Below are 18,872 nucleotides of genomic sequence, written 5' to 3' on the forward strand. Positions count from 1 at the left end.
TACATATACCTATATACACTGCTCAAAAAAAGGTACACTTTTGAATCAGAACTCCTGGGATATTGATCTGGTCAGTTAAAAAGCAGAGGAGGAGGGGGTTATACAGAGTGGGTTGTTAATCAGTTTCAGCCGCTTTGCTGTTAATTGAAATTAACAACAGGTGCACTAGATGGGCAACAATGAGACAACCTCCAAAACAGGAATGTTTTTTCAGGTGGAGGTGTCTGACATTTTTCCCCCCTACTCATCTTTCCTGACAGTTTTTCACTACTTGTACCACGAGGCAATACTTGGACCCTATAAAGTTTGCACAGGCAGTCCAACTCCTCCAGGACGGCACATCAATATGTGTCATTGCCAGAATGTTTGCCGTGTCTCCCAGCACAGTCTCAAGAGCATGGAGGAGATTTTTTAGGAGACAGGCAGTTACTCTAGGAGAGCTGGACAGAGCCGTAAAAGGTCCTTAACCCATCAGCAGGACTGGTATCTGCTCCTTTGTGCAAGGAGGAACAGGATGAGCACTGCCAGAGCCCTACAAAATGACCTCCAGCAGGCCACTGGTTTGAATGTCTCTGACCAAACAATCAGAAACAGACTTGATGGGGGTGGCCTGAGGGCCCGACATCCTCTAGTATGCTCTGTGCTCACTGCCAGACACTATGGAGCGCGATTGGCATTTTACATTAAACACCAGAATTAGCAGGTCCGCCACTGGTGCCCCATGCTTTTCACAGATGAGAGCAGGTTCATCCTGAGCATATGTGACAGACCTAAAGGGTCTGGAGAAGCCGTGGAAAGCGTTATGCTGCCTGTAACATTGTTCAGCATGACCGGTTTGGTGGTGGGTCAGTGATGGTCTGGGGAGGCATATCCATGGAGGGACGCACAGACCTCTACAGGCTACACAATGGCACTAGGTATCGGGATGAAATCCTTGGACCCATTGTCAGACCCTACGCTGGTGCAGTGGGTCCTGGGTTCCTCCTGGTGCACGACAATGCCCGGCCTCATGTGGCGAGAGCATGCAGCCAGTTCCTGGAGGATGAAGAAATTGAATGGCCCCCACGCTCACCTGACCTAAATCCAAAAGAACACCTCTGGGACATTATGTTTCGGTCCATACGGTGCCGCCAGGTTGCACCTCAGTCTGTTCAAGAACTCAGTGATGCTCTGGTCCAGATCTGGGAGGAAATACCCCAGGACACCTTCCGTCGTCTCATTAGGAGCATGCCTTGATGTTGTCAGGCATGCATACACGCACTTGGGGCCATACACACTATTGAGGACCATTTTGAGTTGTTGCAATGAAATTTCAGCAAAATGGACTAGCTTGCTGCATAATTTTTTCACTTTGATTTTCAGGGTGTCTTCGAATTCAGCCCTCTGTAGGCGGATAGATTTCATTTCCATCAAATGATGTGCTATCCTTTCATTCCTAACACATTACCCAGTCCATATCAGTATAGATATCCAGCATGAGATTTTTACCTGTTGAGATCTGATATGTTTTCAAAGTGTTCCTTTAATTTTTTTGAGCAGTGTGTGTATATATATATATATATATATATATATATATATATATATATATATATACATACATATACCATATACCCAAAGACCTTTTTTTCTTTTATTTCTCAAAAAAATGAGGCTAGTACTGTATACAGTTGTATTCAAAATTATTCAACCCCCCACTGAAATAGTTTTTTTTTGGCCAGTTTGACATTGATTTTGATCATTCAGTCATCCTGCTTACAATTAAATCAAAGAGACATGTGTAGGTCAGACAAATATAACATAACATTTATAATGAAATAACCACAAATGTCTTTTCTGTGCTCACATCATTATCAGTTTTATTCAACCCCCAAGTGACATTCAATCTTAGTACTAGATGTAGACCGATATGGGTTTTTCTCTGGCCGATGCCGATGCCGATATTTGGAAATTGGGGCGGCCGATGGCCGATATGTGTTGCCGATTTTTCCGGCCGATATTTTAGGCCGATATTTTTTTTTTTTATTATTTTTTTCCCCTCATCTCCAAAAACCTAGGGTGGAGAGGAGATAATTGTTTAGGGTGGAGTGCAGCCTGTCAGTGCCACATCAGTGCAGCCCATCAGTGCCCACCAGTGAAGCCTATCAGTGTCCATCAGGGCCACCTCATTGGTGTCTATCAGTGCCCACCAGTGCCACCTCATCAGTGCCCACCAATGCACCAGTGCATCCCATCAGTGCCCACCAGTGCATCACCTCATCAGTGCCCACCAGTGCATCACCTCATCAGTGCCCACCAGTGCATCACCTCATCAGTGCCCACCAGTGCATCTCACCAGCACATCTCACCAGTGCATCTCACCAGCGCATCACCTCATCAGTGCATCTCACCAGCGCATCACCTCATCAGTGCCCACCAGTGCATCACCTCATCAGTGCCCACCAGTGCATCTCCTCATCAGTGCCCACCAGTGCATCTCCTCATCAGTGCCCACCAGTGCATCTCCTCATCAGTGCCCACCAGTGCATCTCCTCATCAGTGCATTACCATGTCATCAGTGCATTACCATGTCATCAGTGAATTACCATGTCATCAGTGCATTACCAAGTCATCAGTGCATTACCTCATCAGTGCCCACCAGTACAGCCCAATGTCATTCACTGCCACCAGCGGAGCGCTCCAGGCTCCATTCCATCTCCCATTCCCAGCACAAGAACGTTTTTTAATGTCCCTGGCCCCGACGTGCTGCCCCGCCTCTGCCTACAATCCCCAGAAGGCAGATCGGGCCTGTAACAGCCTATCGGCGGCGGCCGCTGCCGACATCCTCCACTCTGGGGAAAAAAAACGTCCCCTGACATGCTGCGCGCCCTGCCTCTGCCTACAAATCCCAGAATGCAGCGCGGGCCGGTAACTGTACTAAGCTCCTACAGGCCTAGCTCCGGAGCCGGAAAAAAAAAAAAAAAAAAATCGGCCTAATTTGGAAAAAAAACGACCGATGCCGATTTCTCCAAAACGGCCAAATATCGGCCGATATATCCTTGTAGGATTTCATTCTGAATACAATTACAAATGTACACTAAATTCCCTAAAAACCTTTACAGCATTGGGGGGTTGAATAATGTTGAACAAAACTGTATATACACTTGTTTGCACCACTATCTGTGTACACCTAAAACTACATGGCACGTGTCAATACAATTATATTCAGTGCCTAACAAACACATCTTTAAGATTTCTTAAAGTGGAGGTTCACCCGGAAATAACATTTTTTAACCTTAGATTCCTGCTCATTTTGTCTAAGGGAATCGGCTAGTTGTTTTAAAATCGAAGCTGTACTTACCGTTGTAGAGAGCGATCTTCTCCGCCGCTTCCGGGTATGGGCTGCGGGACTGGGCGTTCCTATTTTGATTGACAGTGTTCCGACAGGCTTCCGACGGTCGCATCTATCGCGTCACGATTTTCCACAAGTAGCCGAACGTCTGTGTGCAGGCGCAGTATAGAGCCGCACCGACGTTCGGCTTCTTTCGGCTACTCGTGACACGATGGATGCGACCGTCGGAAGCCTGTCGGAAGACTGTCAATCAAAATAGGAACGCCTAGTCCCGAAGACCATACCCGGAAGTGGCGGTGAAGATCGCCCTCTACAACGGTAAGTACAGCTTCGATTTGAAAACAACTAGCCGATTCTCCTAGACAAAATGAGCATAAATCTAAGGGTAAACATTTTTTTATGGGTGAACTCCCGCTTTAATAGAGTTGAGGGAAATAAAAACACAGTATGGGAGGGGAAATGGAAAAAAAAAATACAGGACTAATATATCATGAATATGATTACAATTTGTGTACACTATCCTTTTGTTTAACTCTTTCATGTCTCTGATTTATTGAAGCCTGATGCCCAGGCCAACTTTAGCAGTGTCACTATGTGTCAGTTCGATTTACAAAAACCCTATGATTAATTTGACACGTATTACAATATATGCTGTGCACAACAACACATGCCTAATTCACGTGTTCATATGCTTGTGCATAGATGTAGTCTATAAATTGAAAAATTTAACATTTTGAAAAAAATGCCCATGTGCGTGCAAACACACATGCTGGCAGTTCCATGCTTATAGCTGCACAGAGAAAATTCTGTAATTCACGTAAATGGGCAAAGTTATGCTGTAGCTTTGGCAACCGGGGCACCACAGCAACAAGCGTATTTTACTCCGTACAGCCATACACCCTATTGTACAGCCATGTGAAAGAATCCTTAAAATTATTTCAAATTAATGTATTATTATTTTGAATTCTGTAATCCAAAAACTTTTAAAAAGGGGGAAACTGCCATCTTCAGGAACAAATGCCATCTACAAGCTTACCTTTATAAAGCCCCCAGCCTGCATGTGACCACTTGGCAAAGCGGTTCCCAATTGTTCAAAACAGAGTATATTTCACGGAACTAAATAGACATGGATACTGTCTGTATATACATACATATGGACACTGAATATGCACACATGCAACACCCCCTCCTTTAACATAAAGACAGCATTAATAACATAATTACATATTAAGTCTGGTTAAAATCTAGTTCAAGAAATTAAAAATATATACAGATGTCAAGCATTTTGGTTTACTTACAAGAAAAACAATGACTGTAGCCCAGTGAAGAGCTCCTGGCTAACTTTTACTATGGGGTTTTCATCCAAGATTCTAAAAATATACAATAATTAAACAATACGTTGACACATATGGCACCTGTAAATAGAATTACATGCATTTATTGCAACTGCAATACAATACCAATGTTTCAATCATTAATGTGCTATATATGAACTGTTTTAAACCGTTTATATTATGCACACACTGCACATAAAGAGATCATCATTCTTTCCATGCACATGGCATGGTTGTTGGATTTAAAAAAATTATCGTGTGCTGCTGGGAGTAATTTACTGTTTTGAGGGAGTGGTCTATTTAAGCTCACTGCTGGAGGGTCTATAGTTGCTGTCCACTGGGAGGTCTATTTTTGCTGGGCTGGAGCTATTGTTACTGGTGGGAGGTATTTTGTTGCAGGGGGTCTATTGTTTCTGGGGGCTCTATTTTACAGCTTTCCTACAGTTATTCTTAACAAATTCCATACAAATTACTTGGCACCACAAAATTATACTTTGCTCTGTATTATCTAAAAGGGGCAGGAATGGGAGGTGGGACCAAGGGACGATGCTCAGAGGTGGGTAGGGGGCAGAGACAAGTGGTGACTTGGAAAACAAAGACAGTTACATTACAATTCAATACAAGAGAATTAGGAGAGCCCTGCTTGAAGTTGTGAAGCTTACAATATAAGAGGGAAGGACAAGTGGTACAAAAGATAAAAGGTTGTGGGAGGTTAGAGGTGAGATGATGGGCTAGGTAAATGTTCAGCTTTTACATGAAGGCGTGGTAGGCCTCCCTGAAGAGATGCATTTTCAGGGATTACCTAAAGACAGAAAGAGTATGAGACAGCTGGACAGGTTGGGGTAGAATGGTGATATCATCTTCTTAAGATGCTCGTCTCAGGCCTATGCACAGTTGCTTGGCTGGAGCTTCTTTTCGAGGGGGGGGGGTAGGATTGCTTTTTAATGAGCATACAGTATGCAGTTTTTCTGTAAATTATACTGTTTGTGTACACTGCATGTCATGTTACACATGCGTTGCTATTTGTCTGCCTTTAAATAAGTTTGTCTTTAGTTCACTCCATAGCTAGGAGATGCTCTATGTAGTTAATCCCACCCTTTCTTCACTCTTTTGCCTCCATTCACTGCATGTACTGTATTCTGCTTGAGCTGAACACACACTGGCACATCTGATGTTCATCTGTTATGATCTGCACAAGATTTTGGATTAAACCTTCCTATGTTCTACAAGATGTAATTTCCAGACACTGTCTGCCAAGCTACTGAGACTGTAAGTTAAGCTAATCGCACCACAACTCGACCGTTATAGAGAACACACTATCAGTGCTTAGATTGCGGAAGCAGAACACTGTGAAATGTCAGGAATTTATTCATGCACATTTATAAATGTAATGATAGTTTTTATCTCTATTTATTTCTGTCTTCCAATATGAAAACTACACAATGGTGCAATGTGCACTACAGTTAGTAAATGCAATACCTTTTAAAAAACACCAAATGAAGTGAGGGGGGGGGGGCAGCTAACACAAAGCCTATACTGAGAAAGTATGTTGGCTGTTAATACTGACCATCTTTTGGAAATGCTGGTTACCTAAATGTCTATGACTTCAACACCCTTCATAATGCTGACCTCGAAGAAGCCTGCAGGTTCCTACTCTTTGACTTACTAGGTACTAAAGGTATTAGATCAGCTTGACAGAAAGGGAAATAGTATTTTCAGAAAGAAAGGTCAGCAGTGTCAGTTTCCATATGTATCTGCCTCCATCTTGTCTTTAAGATGTACCGTGATAGCCTTCTATAGGTTTCAAACAATTAGGACGACTACAGCAGTTGCACAGCTATCTGGTAGAGAATCAGTTACGCCACTTCTGAAACAAGCAAGTAGCCTGGCAGAAAGAGGGAAAGGGCTATGTTTGGAGGACAGAAGACACTTATCAAAAATAGAGCTACATATAAGTTGGCTTGGTAAATCACTTGATGCATTCATGGAGGAAGTGGGGGGCAGAATATGGTGGACAGCAATGGGCCAGAAGTGCTGGCAGTAGATGTGTGCTAGGACTAAGAAAGATGACACTACATTGTATTTGTAACCACTCTCTAGAGGCCAGTCTGAATATAATACTTAATATTCTGTCATGAGGCACAAAGCAAAGTGAATAAGAATTCCAATTAAATCTGTAACAAAGTCTGTATACTTTTGTGGCTGAACACGTACATTTATAGTAAACCAACACAAGCATGTTTATTTCATACCTTCCTGTATTAAATTTTAAACAGATGTCTGGTGTTGCATCTTAATAAATGTGTGGAAAAAGAAACAAGCAGGAATGTAGAGAACAGGAGTCTGTACAACAGGGGTGCCCAACCTTTTGAAGAGTGAGGGCCACATAAGCGACTTGGTAACCAGTCACGGGCCACAATTATCGGAGCGGATGAATGGCAGCTCACTCTACTCCCCCTTTTTTTTTTGTGGATCGGATTGGAGGTAGGCGTTTGTAAACAGACACAAGTCCATTTACATCTGCCACTCCTTAGAGGTGAATGGTGGGTCCGATTGGGTCGGACTGACTGTGTGAAAGGGGCCTAAGGCTGCTTTCACACCGATGCATTGTTTACCCGCACTGTGAGTGCATCACAGTTCACCTGTGGCTTTCCTGCAGGTTAGCTGCACTTTGCCATAGACTTCTATTATATCCTGTAGGTGTGGTGCACTTTCAGAAAGCACATAAAACTCACAGATAATAGAAGTCTATGCAGATCAGTTTAAAAGCAGCCCAGTAAACACTGCAGAACAGACATGCCCATATATACACTGTGATTTTAGTAATAAACTTACCTTTAATAACAGTCTTCTATTCGATTCCATCCCAGATCAGGAGGTCGCGGGCCACATCAGAGGGCTCCGCGGGCCACTGGTTGGGCACCCCTGCTGTACAACATTATTTAGCTCTGTGATTTTTACTCAGTGAACTAAGCATCAGTATAATATCAGTAGTAATTGTAGATGCTTCAGAGCTCTCATCCTTTTTTTGTAAAAGGGCTAGAACTCCCATCAGGATTTTATTGTAATGTGTGTTCCCATTGGGGGGATTCAACCTCACTATTTGTCCTATGACCATTGTCCCTGGTACAGAGGGTGATTTGAAATACAAAAATATTGTGTTGTTACAGGAAAAAGTAGAGGGAAATCTGTTCTGATATCAACTGACTGTAATGTGCAATAATTAACATTACCACTGCCATCTAATTAAATGTTTAGGGCTAATGAAAATACAATTTGCAATTTTACAGGAAATGTTCTTATTTAAAGGAATTGATATAACTGCTACACAAATCACATTATAATTGGATATTAAAAATTTTTTTTTTTAAGTTTCCAAACTTTCAAAGTTCTTTCCCCTGTAGCCACAGCTACAATGCTTAGTATAAAATCTGAATTTCTCAGGATCTTGATCCTCCTGTACTTTACTCACTGCCTCTCTTGGGAGTATGCACAAAGCTTGAGATCAAGTAAAGCCAGCATGTTATATGAAATATGGCATACTATGAAATGTCCTTGAAAGAATTGCTAGGTTTCTTAATATAACACCAGGTCTGATCATGCTATTATTGTGAGACAGATCCTTTCACTCGGCTTTCAATCAGAAACAATCCAACAAGTGCACTTAAAGGGCAAGTTCAATATCTAACTAAGGCCTCATACACACGATAGGTTAACCAGAGGACAACGGTCCCTTTTCATCGGTCAAAATCGATCGTGTGTGGGCCCCATAGGTTATTTAACCATAGGTTAAAAAAAAGCCAACTTGCATTAAAAATTAACCTATGGATTCCTAACCGATAGGTCAAAACCGATCGTTAGTAGGCACGACCATCGGTTAAAAATCCACGCATGCTCAGAATCAAGTCGACGCATGCTTGGAAGCATTGAACTTCGTTTTTTTCAGCACGTCGTTGTGTTTTACGTCACCGCGTTCTGACATGATCGGTTATTTAACCTATGGTGTGTAGGCGTGACAGACCTATGACAATGGTCCTTCAGACCGTTGTCCTCTGGTTAACCTATCGTGTGTACGAGGCCTAACAGAATCTGCTGTGAAGTTAGCAGAAATATTTGCAATAAAAAAAGTTGATCTGAAGGGGATTTTTAACATATTTTATCAATGACGATTCAATACAGGGTCTACCAATGGCAACAGTTTTCCAGAGCAATAGCTACTTTCTTGGGGACAGTCCCTGCCTAACTGGACCTCCATACATCAGAGTGGATGAGGGCTGTTCCTCCTCCGACTCATTCAGCTGTGTATGAAATGAGAGATTCAGCTATTTGCCTCTGCTAACAACAGGCTTATCTAAAGCAAAGCAATTAAAGATGAATTCCGAGTATGGATGTTTTACATAGTTACATTGGACCTGCTTGGAACATTGTAACTGTGTATATACAATACCTGTGGGGTCTCCTAGAACCCGGAAATCACTGTAGTAAGCATTGCTATTATAGTGATCTCCATTAGTCTCTGGGCCGCATTCTAAGTGGCTGCCCCACCTCATTTTAAACACAGGAGGTCATCTGCCTGTATGGGAACCCTCAACAAGAATGCTTTGCATTTTTTTTCAATCAATCCAAAGCGTTCTCCAATTGGAAGAAGTAGAGACACAGGGAGGTGATGTTCTGATCTCCACCATTCTCTGAATGGCGCCCATGCTGAGTGAGCAATCTCCAGTGTTCAGAAAGCAGCAGATCAGCTGCTCAACATAGGATCTGAAAGCTAGTGGAGAGCACTGTAGTAGCAGTACCTGTTACAGTGATTTGAAGCTTACACAAGGATCTCACAAGTATGGCACAAATATATTCTCACATTGATCCAAGCTGGACCAAAGTGACTACATAAGTAAAAATATTCATACCCGTAATTCAGCTTTAAAGTGGTTGTAAACCTAGTTACACCACTTGTACCTACAAGCAAATCTATAATAAGGCTTACCTGTAGGTACTCTAAATATCTTCTAAATATGCACTATATTTACCATATACGCATGCGCTTTAATGCAGTTGTGCTCATTCACGTTTATCACAATCGTTCAACGCTAGGGGTTGGAGGCATGTTGTAATACCTCCACCCTTAGTAGCTCAACGCATTCCTATATGTGAGAGAGATGATGTAGTGAACCCCCAAACTCCTTTTCTCTGATTGGAGTGACGCCTGGGGTCCAATACTAAAATTTCATATAACATAGAGAGGTGCATTGAAATCTTTGCTAACCGCAGTTGTGGTTCACTCTCGTTCACCATAGTTTGTGACACTTTAGTACTCCTGCTGAGCTCCCTATGAATACTTTTGGATCTGGGGATCATTGCAGAGGTTGCTCATTGTCACCTATGCAGTAGCCTATTGTGTTACACAAATGCAGATGATCTCATTTCACTAGGGGTTAAGATTATTTGGTAAGAGGCTTTATATTATGGCAAAGGGAAAAAGTTATGTCTCGTACACATGGTCATGTGTAGCCTCCATCAGACTTTTTTTCTCTGAAGTCTGACGGACCTTAGATAGAGAACCTTCCGACGGACTCACAGTGGACTTTTGCATGGTCAAAAGTCCGACCGTGTGTACGATGCATTAATCTTTGGAAACATATGACGATCACCAACACCAGCTTATGATTTATTTTAAACTTTGAATTTCACATTTTTTATTTATTTTGTATTTGACTTGTATTATTTGACAATATAGGTTTGTATTATATTTGCACCAAAAATAATGGTAATACATTAGGGTAATTGATAATCACTTATCAAAGGGTTAGTGCGGTATTTTGGTTTTATGGTCTATAACAATGTGTCTACCTAAATAATGTTTACATTGACTTTCAAGGACTCTTATTTTGTGTACTTTTAATACATATCCTGCTTGTGTTTTAGTATAGGCTCACAAATGGACATCATTTTTATAAAAATGCATTTTTGTTCTTCTGTTCTCGGTGTGTTGCAAATACAAAGAGAGAACAACAGGAAGTATGCAGTGCCATCCTGTTAACTGTAAATAAATCACTAACCTGCACGTGATTATGATGAGTCTGAGACCTGTGTCTGACAGTGCAGTCTCAGAACTAGCTGTGTGCATAAGCGTGAATGTGATCAATATTCACACACAAGTTATTGAGTGAAGATTCTCAAATTCTTTAATAAATCAGCCCAACTGTGCCGAGTATGTTAATCTGCACATTTCTATTGTCAAGTGGTTAAAGGATATCTAAACCCAAGAACAAAAATTTCATTTTTTGCAGCTTACCAGTCCTCGGATGCAGTGGCTGCATTAGTCTTCTCTTTTAAGGCTAATGCCGCGTACACACGATCGGTGTGTCTGATAAACAAGGTCTGATGGACCGTTTTCATCAGACCAAACCGATCGTGTGTGGGCCCCATCGGTTATTTATCGATCGGTTAAAAAAAATGGAACTTGCTTTAAAATTATCTGATGGATACCTAACCTATTGATAAAAACTGATCGTCTGTAGGCACGTCCATCGGTTAAAAATCCACGCATGCTCAGAATCAAGTCGACGCATGCTTGGAAGCATTGAACTTCATTTTTTTCAGCACGTCGTTGTGTTTTACGTCACCACGTTCTGACACGATCGTTTTTTTAACCGATGGTGTGTAGGCACGACTGACCATCAGTCAGCTTCATCGGATATCTGATGGAAAAATCCATCAGACCGTTTTCATCGGATTAACCGATCGTGTGTACAGGGCATAAGAAATGTTTCAGTAAATACCTGTTGTTCTTACTGGAAGTCCTTGTAACTTTATGTAAGCTAAATTGAAATTACTGTACAAACAATGTTATCTTATTTCCAAGTCATCTTCTGTAAAAGATAAATTCCCTCATTTCCCATGTAATGAAGATGTATTTTTGGTAAAAAAAAAGAAAGAAAGTAGCCTAGTGAGTGGTCCTAGACACCCCAAAGACCCTAAATACATGGGTCAAATTCTGAAAGAATTTTCTTTTGAGAACCGTAGCTAAGAATTTTTATTTGAATTTCGTACCATTAATGGGCCGCAGCAATGGGCGATTTTGTGCGGCCTTCGAATTTACTGACTAGCAAGTTGAAATATATTACACTTTTGATCTTGGGTGTAACTTTAAACTAGGACTGAGGGGGTGATTTATATACATGTATAAAAGTTAGAGAATTTTTTTTATGGGTTAGAATTCTATATCCACTTTGCCTCTCACACCTATTTAACCCCTATGGACCAGACCTTGGGGGTTATTTACGAAAGGCAAATCCACCTTGCACTACAAGTGCAAACTACAAGTGCAAAGTGCACTTAAAATTGCACTGAGAGTGCAATTGGAAGTGCAGTCACTGGAGACCAGAGGGGGACATGCAAGGAAAATAAACAGCATTTTAACTTGCACATGATTGGATAATAAAATCAGAAGAGCATCCCCTCATTTCAGATCTACCTCTCATATTTACAGTGACTGCACTTCCAAGCGCACTTTCAGTGTAATTTCAAGTGCACTTTGCACTTGTAGTGCAAAGTGGATTTGCCTTTCGTAAATAACCCCCATGTTTCACATTTCTGCTATGTGTCTATTCATGAGTCTATAACTTTGTAATTACTTATGATAAAGTATTGGTACATATATTGTTTTTTGGGGGACAAACTGTGCTTTCTTGTGACCCTAAAGTCCTCTGAGATTCATTTTTTATCTATTTGCATTTTAGGGGAAAAATAGTAAAAATCTTTTTTTTTTTTCAACTTTGATCAGTAATATTTTGAACACAAGTACCATTAATGTGAGGGAAACATATACATTTTATTCTGCTGCTTGTTCTATTTACTGCAACATTTAAATTACATTTTTGGTACAAGGAATGTTAAAGTTATTTACAAAAGAAATATATATATATTTTTTGCATACATTTCATTTATCTCACAATGCATCAGTAATTTATAGTTCTTACTGATTTAAAAAAAAACATATATATTCTAAACCACAATTTTTTTTACCAATAAATCATTAAAGACAACAATGTATATATGTGCTTTAAAAAAATTGTTTTCAGCAAATAATTTAAAGTAGAAACATGGAACAAAAGATGAAACTGTTAAATAGTGATTATACAGGTTAAAATGAAAGGGTTAAGTAGTAAAAAATAGCATGTCCTGGTTAATTAAGAGTTAACTCCCTGTGCACACAGTAAGGCCCTTTTCACACTGGGGCGAGAGGCGCGGTGGTGGTATAGCGCCGCAAAAAATAGCGGCGCTATACTGTCGGATTTGCCGCGGATTCGGCCGCTAGCGGTACGGTATTAACCCCGCTAGCGGCCGATAAAGGGTTAATACCGCCCGCAATGCGTCTCTGCAGAGGCGCATTGCGGGCGGTATTGCCGCAGTTTCCCATTGTTTTAAATGGGAAGGAGCGGTGAAGGAGCGGTATACATATCGCTCCTCTCACCGCTCCAAAGATGCTGATTTTCTTCTCTCCTGCCAGCGCATTGCCTATGTGTATAAGCCCTCCGGCTTTCACATTGAGGTTGCTGGGCAGGAGTTTTTCAGGCGGTATAGCAGCGCTATTTTTAGAGCTGTACCGCCTGAAAAACTCCTCAGTGTGAAAGGGGTCTAAAAACTTTCCTCTGTCAGCTGCAGCTCTCTCACTCACAAATCTGACAGGGAATGCAGGAGATAAGATAGCTAGTGTGTTACTTGTTTGTTGTTATTTTGGCTTAAAATTTTACATTAAATCCCTACTGAGATTGTCTGTCAGAGTGATTATTCAGTGAGGAAGATTTCTGACTAGATCCCAGTCATAGGATTTCATGGGCTGTGCACAGTAGCTTAGCAGGAGGAGATAAAAAAAGATAAGATAGTGCAAGGCATACAAGACACGTCCTGTGTTCAGAGGAGAGGGTTTTATGGACAGTTGTAAGATGCCCAAGGTAGGCAACTGGTTAAAAACTATATTCTTCTGAATATGTGATAATAAAGGTTATTTGTTATTAAATCTACAAATGTGTGGCAATTTACAAGTAGTACTTTGTGGAGCAGTATAACCTGCACATGAATCTCAAAGTTTGTTTATGAACTTACAACAATCTATTTTATAATAAAATAAAGAAAAACTTACAGCCATCTTAATTCATTCAAGTGGCTAAAGACCCCTTGCGGTAGGTACCTTATACAGTTGTTGCTGAGATATCTGAAAGAAGAAATGTCTTGTAGTAATAAAAACATAAAGAGCAATAATGCATTGCAGTCTCCATTAATAAAACGTTTAGGGCCAGATTCACAAAAGGGATACGACGGCGTATCTGCTGATACGCCGTCGTATCTCTGTTTCTATCTATGCGACTGATTCATAGAATCAGTTACGCATAAATATCCATAAGATCCGACAGGTGTAATAGTTTTACACTGTCGGATCTTAGGATGCAGTACCGCGGCTGCCGCTGGGGGGAGTTTGCGTCGTAAACCAGCGTCGGGTATGCAAATTATTTTTTTTCCCGGCGCAAGTCTTTTTTACCCGTCGCGATTCACAAAACGTTGGCGCGTCGTAATTTTGCGCAAAGCACGTCGGGAAATTTGCGACGGGAGCATGCGCAGTACGTCCGGCGCGGGAGTGCGCCTAATTTAAATGGGACTCGCCCCATTCGATTGGGCCCGCCTTGCGCCGGACGTTTTTACGATACACCGCCGCAAATTTCCAGGTAAGTGCTTTGTGGATCGGGCACTAACTTGGAAAAATTGCGGCGGTGTAACGTAAACCAGTTACGTTACGCTGTGTCCGGCCTACGTGAATCTGGCCCTTAGTTCCTATATGCATAAATTAATTCAACATCAATGGTATGTGGAAAATACAGGCATGGTTTTATTATTCATTTTATAAATAATGTAATTCACTAGTAAGATAATTTACTTACAGTTTCTGAAGATGATATAAACCAAAGAAAGCTTTCTGTGATATATTACTCAAGCAGTTGTGTTGAAGGAATCTGGAAGGAAAAGTTCAGACCATACTTAATAGAAAAATAGAGTGCCATAAAAGTTATATGTATGTAAAAAGAGAAGTACCTTCATCCTATGGCCCCGTACACACGACAGAGGAACTCGACGTGCTTGGCACGTCGAGTTCCTCGTCGAGTTTTGGGATGAAGCCGCCGAGGAGCTCGGCGGGCCGGCTTCTCCCATAGAAGAACGAGGACAACGAGAAAATAGAGAACATGTTCTCTATTTTCTCGTCGAGTTCCTCGGCGGCTCCATCGAGCCAAAACTGTACAGACGACAGAGATTCTCGGCAGAATCCGGGTTTTGACCGAGTTTCTCGGTGAATTCTGCCGAGAATCTCTGTCGTGTGTACGAGGCCTATCAGTTTATATAGAGACATTTTGGATTGGGGCCACACTTAATGTTATTAGAAAGCTTCCCTATTTTTTGCACCGCTATTGCAATTTACAATCCAGCCCATGGCCAAAACCCACAGTCTGACAAGATTTAAATGCTCTATTGTGTTTAAATGTTGAATTTATATTGTGTAATACATAGTCACTCACATACATTCATAGTCACTCAGCAACATTTTAATTCATAGTCACTCAGTTACATACAGTAGTTGGTACTGTTAAATAAAGACACAGGTCCATCCAGTTCAACCTTTATTTGTAGGTGTGTACATATCACCCAGATTCCCATATCTACAGTATACATATTGTGGTATAATATAATAATAGTAATATAAGGTCCGTGCTTAGATAGTAATAAAGAGGTTGCAGCCCCCCTAATTCCCCCAAGGGAGGACACAAAGTAAAAAATAAAATAAAACGTAGGGTAATGGCGCTATCTAGAAGTAGTCTACAAAAAATAATAAATAATAATTTGGTATGATGCCGCGTACACATAAGAAATTCTGACAAGAAAATCGCAGATTTTTTTTCCCGACGGAATGTTGGCTTAAACTTGTGTTGCATACACACGGTCACACAAAATTCCGACCGTCAAGAATGCGGTGACGTACAACACTACAACGAGCCAAGAAAAATGAAGTTCAATGATTCCGAGTATGCGTCGAATTGATTCCGAGCATGCATGTTTTTTTTGTGCGTCAGAATTGCATACAGACGATCGGAATTTCCACTAGGAACTTTTTCTGTCAGAAAAATAGAGAACCTGCTCTCAATCTTTTGTTGGCAGAAAAATTCCGACAGCAAAAGTCCGATAGAGCATACACACGGTTGGAATTTCCGACCAAAAGCTCATATCAGACTTTTCTTGTCGGAATTTCCGATCGTGTGTATGCGGCATTAGGCTAAACCCCAATCAAAAAAGAAATGAAAACAAAGTAAGTATAACAGCCACAGCATGACTATATAACAGATTTTTGTTTGTGCAGATGGTTTATAATTATATCAGTGCCCCATCCCATTAACTGATTTATTATAAGACCTAATTTCCTGACTGTGTATTTTTTACTATATGGTCTCTTTTCCACCTCCTAACACAAAACCTGATCAGCAACCTGAAAAGCTCATCTACTTCCATCAGCTGCTTTCTGGAACAAGGTAGCGACTAGCTAACTTTAAAGTGGAAGTCCGGATCTAATATTGAACTTGCTCCCATGCACATTCTAAGTCCTATACGTAGAGGAACAATGTCTATACCTACATATTATTGAAAATGAAAGATGACAGCTGTCATTTAGGATTTGGGCTCATAGTTTAAAGCTTCATTGACCCCTGTAATGAAGGTCAACTCATAAGGTGAGTGTACACCCCAGGGGGATTTGGTGGTAGTTCTTCACATCACCTTCATGCTTGCTGATTATGGACTTATCATTTGAACACAGATTTGATTATTTGAGCAAAGACTATGTCATAATCATCACAGGACTTATTTTGTACATTTTTTGTTATGGTATTTATTATGGTCACATTTTATACTTTCCTATTTCCTGGGCGCTCTGGTCTGGTCACTTGATCGGCTTCCAGCATTGGCTTCAGGGGAAAGGAGGGACATTGAACAACAAATGCCTCAAAGCAAGCCTTCCAGGCATTGCAGCCATTGTTGACGATCTCTCCTCTCCCCTTAAGCCAGCTGCTGGGTGGATCACATGACCGGTCTGGAGCGCCCAGGGTATAGGTAAGCACACACGTCTTTCCTCTACAGTCTAGTTAGTATATGACTTAGAATTAAGATGGGAGCAGGTTTAACATTGTATATGTTTAGACTAGACCTTTACTTTAAAGGATATCGAAACCTAAAAAAACAAAAATATAATTTAATGTGGCCTATTTCACCTTAGATATGTTGGCTGCATTTGTTTTATTTAGTTCAACCTGTGTGACAATCATTGCTCCCTCTGTACATACTTTGGAAGAGAGCAAGCATAGCCACCATAGGACAGGAAGTGTGTAATTTGCATACCTAAAAAAAAGGAGCAAAAACTATGAAGAAAAGAAAGGCACTGTAGCCATCTCATCTAAAGACTAGTATACTGCAATATATTACAATTTTGTTTTTGATTTAGATATGCAGAAAAATCTAAAGCTAATCACACATTACAATCTGACTGTAACAAAAACAATTGAATACTGTTCGTGATACTTTTTTTTTTTAACTAGCATCCACATTTTCAGGACAAGCGTTTGGGGGAGTACCCACTTCTTCAAGGTCAAGCAGTAATAATACAAACAGTACGAATACAGAAGGTTTAGCGGAAAGTTAAGTAAGACGCACTCCAAAGAGACAAAAAAAAAACACAAACATCCACAGCAATGGTAATTAAACTTGTATATTTTTGGGAGGGGGAGAAAGTAAGTACATATGCAGTCCAGTACGTTTTTTTCTGCATCCAAAACACATGGAAAGCAGGTTATATTGGCATAGTTCACACCAAATCTTGCAGTTCCAGTGTGTTCCAGTTCCAGAAAAATAGTAGAACATGCTGTATTTTTCCTGCACTGGACTGCACTGAAAAGCTGTAAAACACGTGAAAAAACACAATGGAACGCGCCTAAATGCACTGGAACACACATGTCCTTATTTGACGTTAAGAAAAAAGAGTCAGAGGAAATGCACTGGACTGCATCAAAAATGCACTAAAAACGCACCAAAAACGCACATGCAGAAAAGCATCTGGAATGCATATGGACTGCGTTTTTATGGTGTTAACTGACCTATATATATATATATATATATATATATATATATATATATATATATATATATATATATATATATATATATATATATATATATATATATATATATATATATATATGTGTATGTATATTCAAAGAGCTTTCTTTATTTTCATGACTATGAAAATTGTAGATTCACACTGAAGGCATCAAAACTATGAATTAACACATGTGGAATTATACATAACAAAAAAGTGTGAAACAACTGAAAATATATTTCATATTCTAGGTTCTTCAAAGTAGCCACCTTTTGCAGCAGACACATCTCTAGAACTGTTAAGAGGAGACTGTGTGAATCAGGCCTTCATGGTAGAATATCTGCTAGGAAACCACTGCTAAAGAAAGGCAACAAGCATAAGAGACTTGTTTGGGCTAAAGAACACAAGGAATGGACATTAGACCAGTGGAAATCTGTGCTTTGGTCTGATGAGTCCAAACTTGAGATCTTTGGTTCCAACCCCTGTGTCTTTGTGCGACGCAGAAAAGGTGAACGGGTGGACTCTACATGCCTGCTTCCCACTGTGAAGCATGGAGGAGGTATGATGGTGTGGGGGTGCTTTGCTGGTGACACTGTTGGGGATTTATTCAAAATTGAAGGCATACTGAACCAGCATGGCTACCACAGCATCTTGCAGCGGCATGCTATTCCATCCGGTTTGCGTTTAGTTGGACCACCATTTATTTTTCAACAGGACAATGACCCAAACACACCTCCAGGCTGTGTAAGGGCTATTTGACCAAGAAGGAGAGTGATGGGGTGCTGCGCCAGGTGACTACCTCTTGAAGCTCATCAAGAGAATGCCAAGAGTGTGCAAAGCAGTAATCAAAGCAAAAGGTGGCTACTTTGAGGAACCTAGAATATGAAATATATTTTCAGTTGTTTCACACTTTTTTGTTATGTATAATTTCCACATGTGTTAATTCATAGTTTTGATGCCTTCAGTGTGAATCTACAATTTTCATGAAAATAAAGAAAACTCTTTGAATGAGAAGGTGTGTCCA

At 40.6% G+C, this 18,872-nt stretch overlaps 1 protein-coding gene across 1 annotated transcript in view; it reads right to left on the bottom strand.

The window, feature by feature from the left end:
- Positions 1–18,872, bottom strand: part of RXFP2 (relaxin family peptide receptor 2) — a 216,408-nt gene that overhangs the window by 61,187 nt on the left and 136,349 nt on the right. The window contains exons 5-7 of the mRNA XM_040340452.1: positions 14,598–14,669; positions 13,805–13,876; positions 4,627–4,698 (exon numbers count right to left, since the gene is read on the bottom strand). Coding sequence (XP_040196386.1) covers positions 4,627–4,698; positions 13,805–13,876; positions 14,598–14,669 — 216 coding nt within the window. The remainder of the gene's footprint in view (positions 1–4,626; positions 4,699–13,804; positions 13,877–14,597; positions 14,670–18,872) is intronic.

This window comes from Rana temporaria, chromosome 2 (genome assembly GCF_905171775.1).
Source record: "Rana temporaria chromosome 2, aRanTem1.1, whole genome shotgun sequence".
NCBI classification, from domain to species: Eukaryota; Metazoa; Chordata; class Amphibia; order Anura; family Ranidae; genus Rana; species Rana temporaria.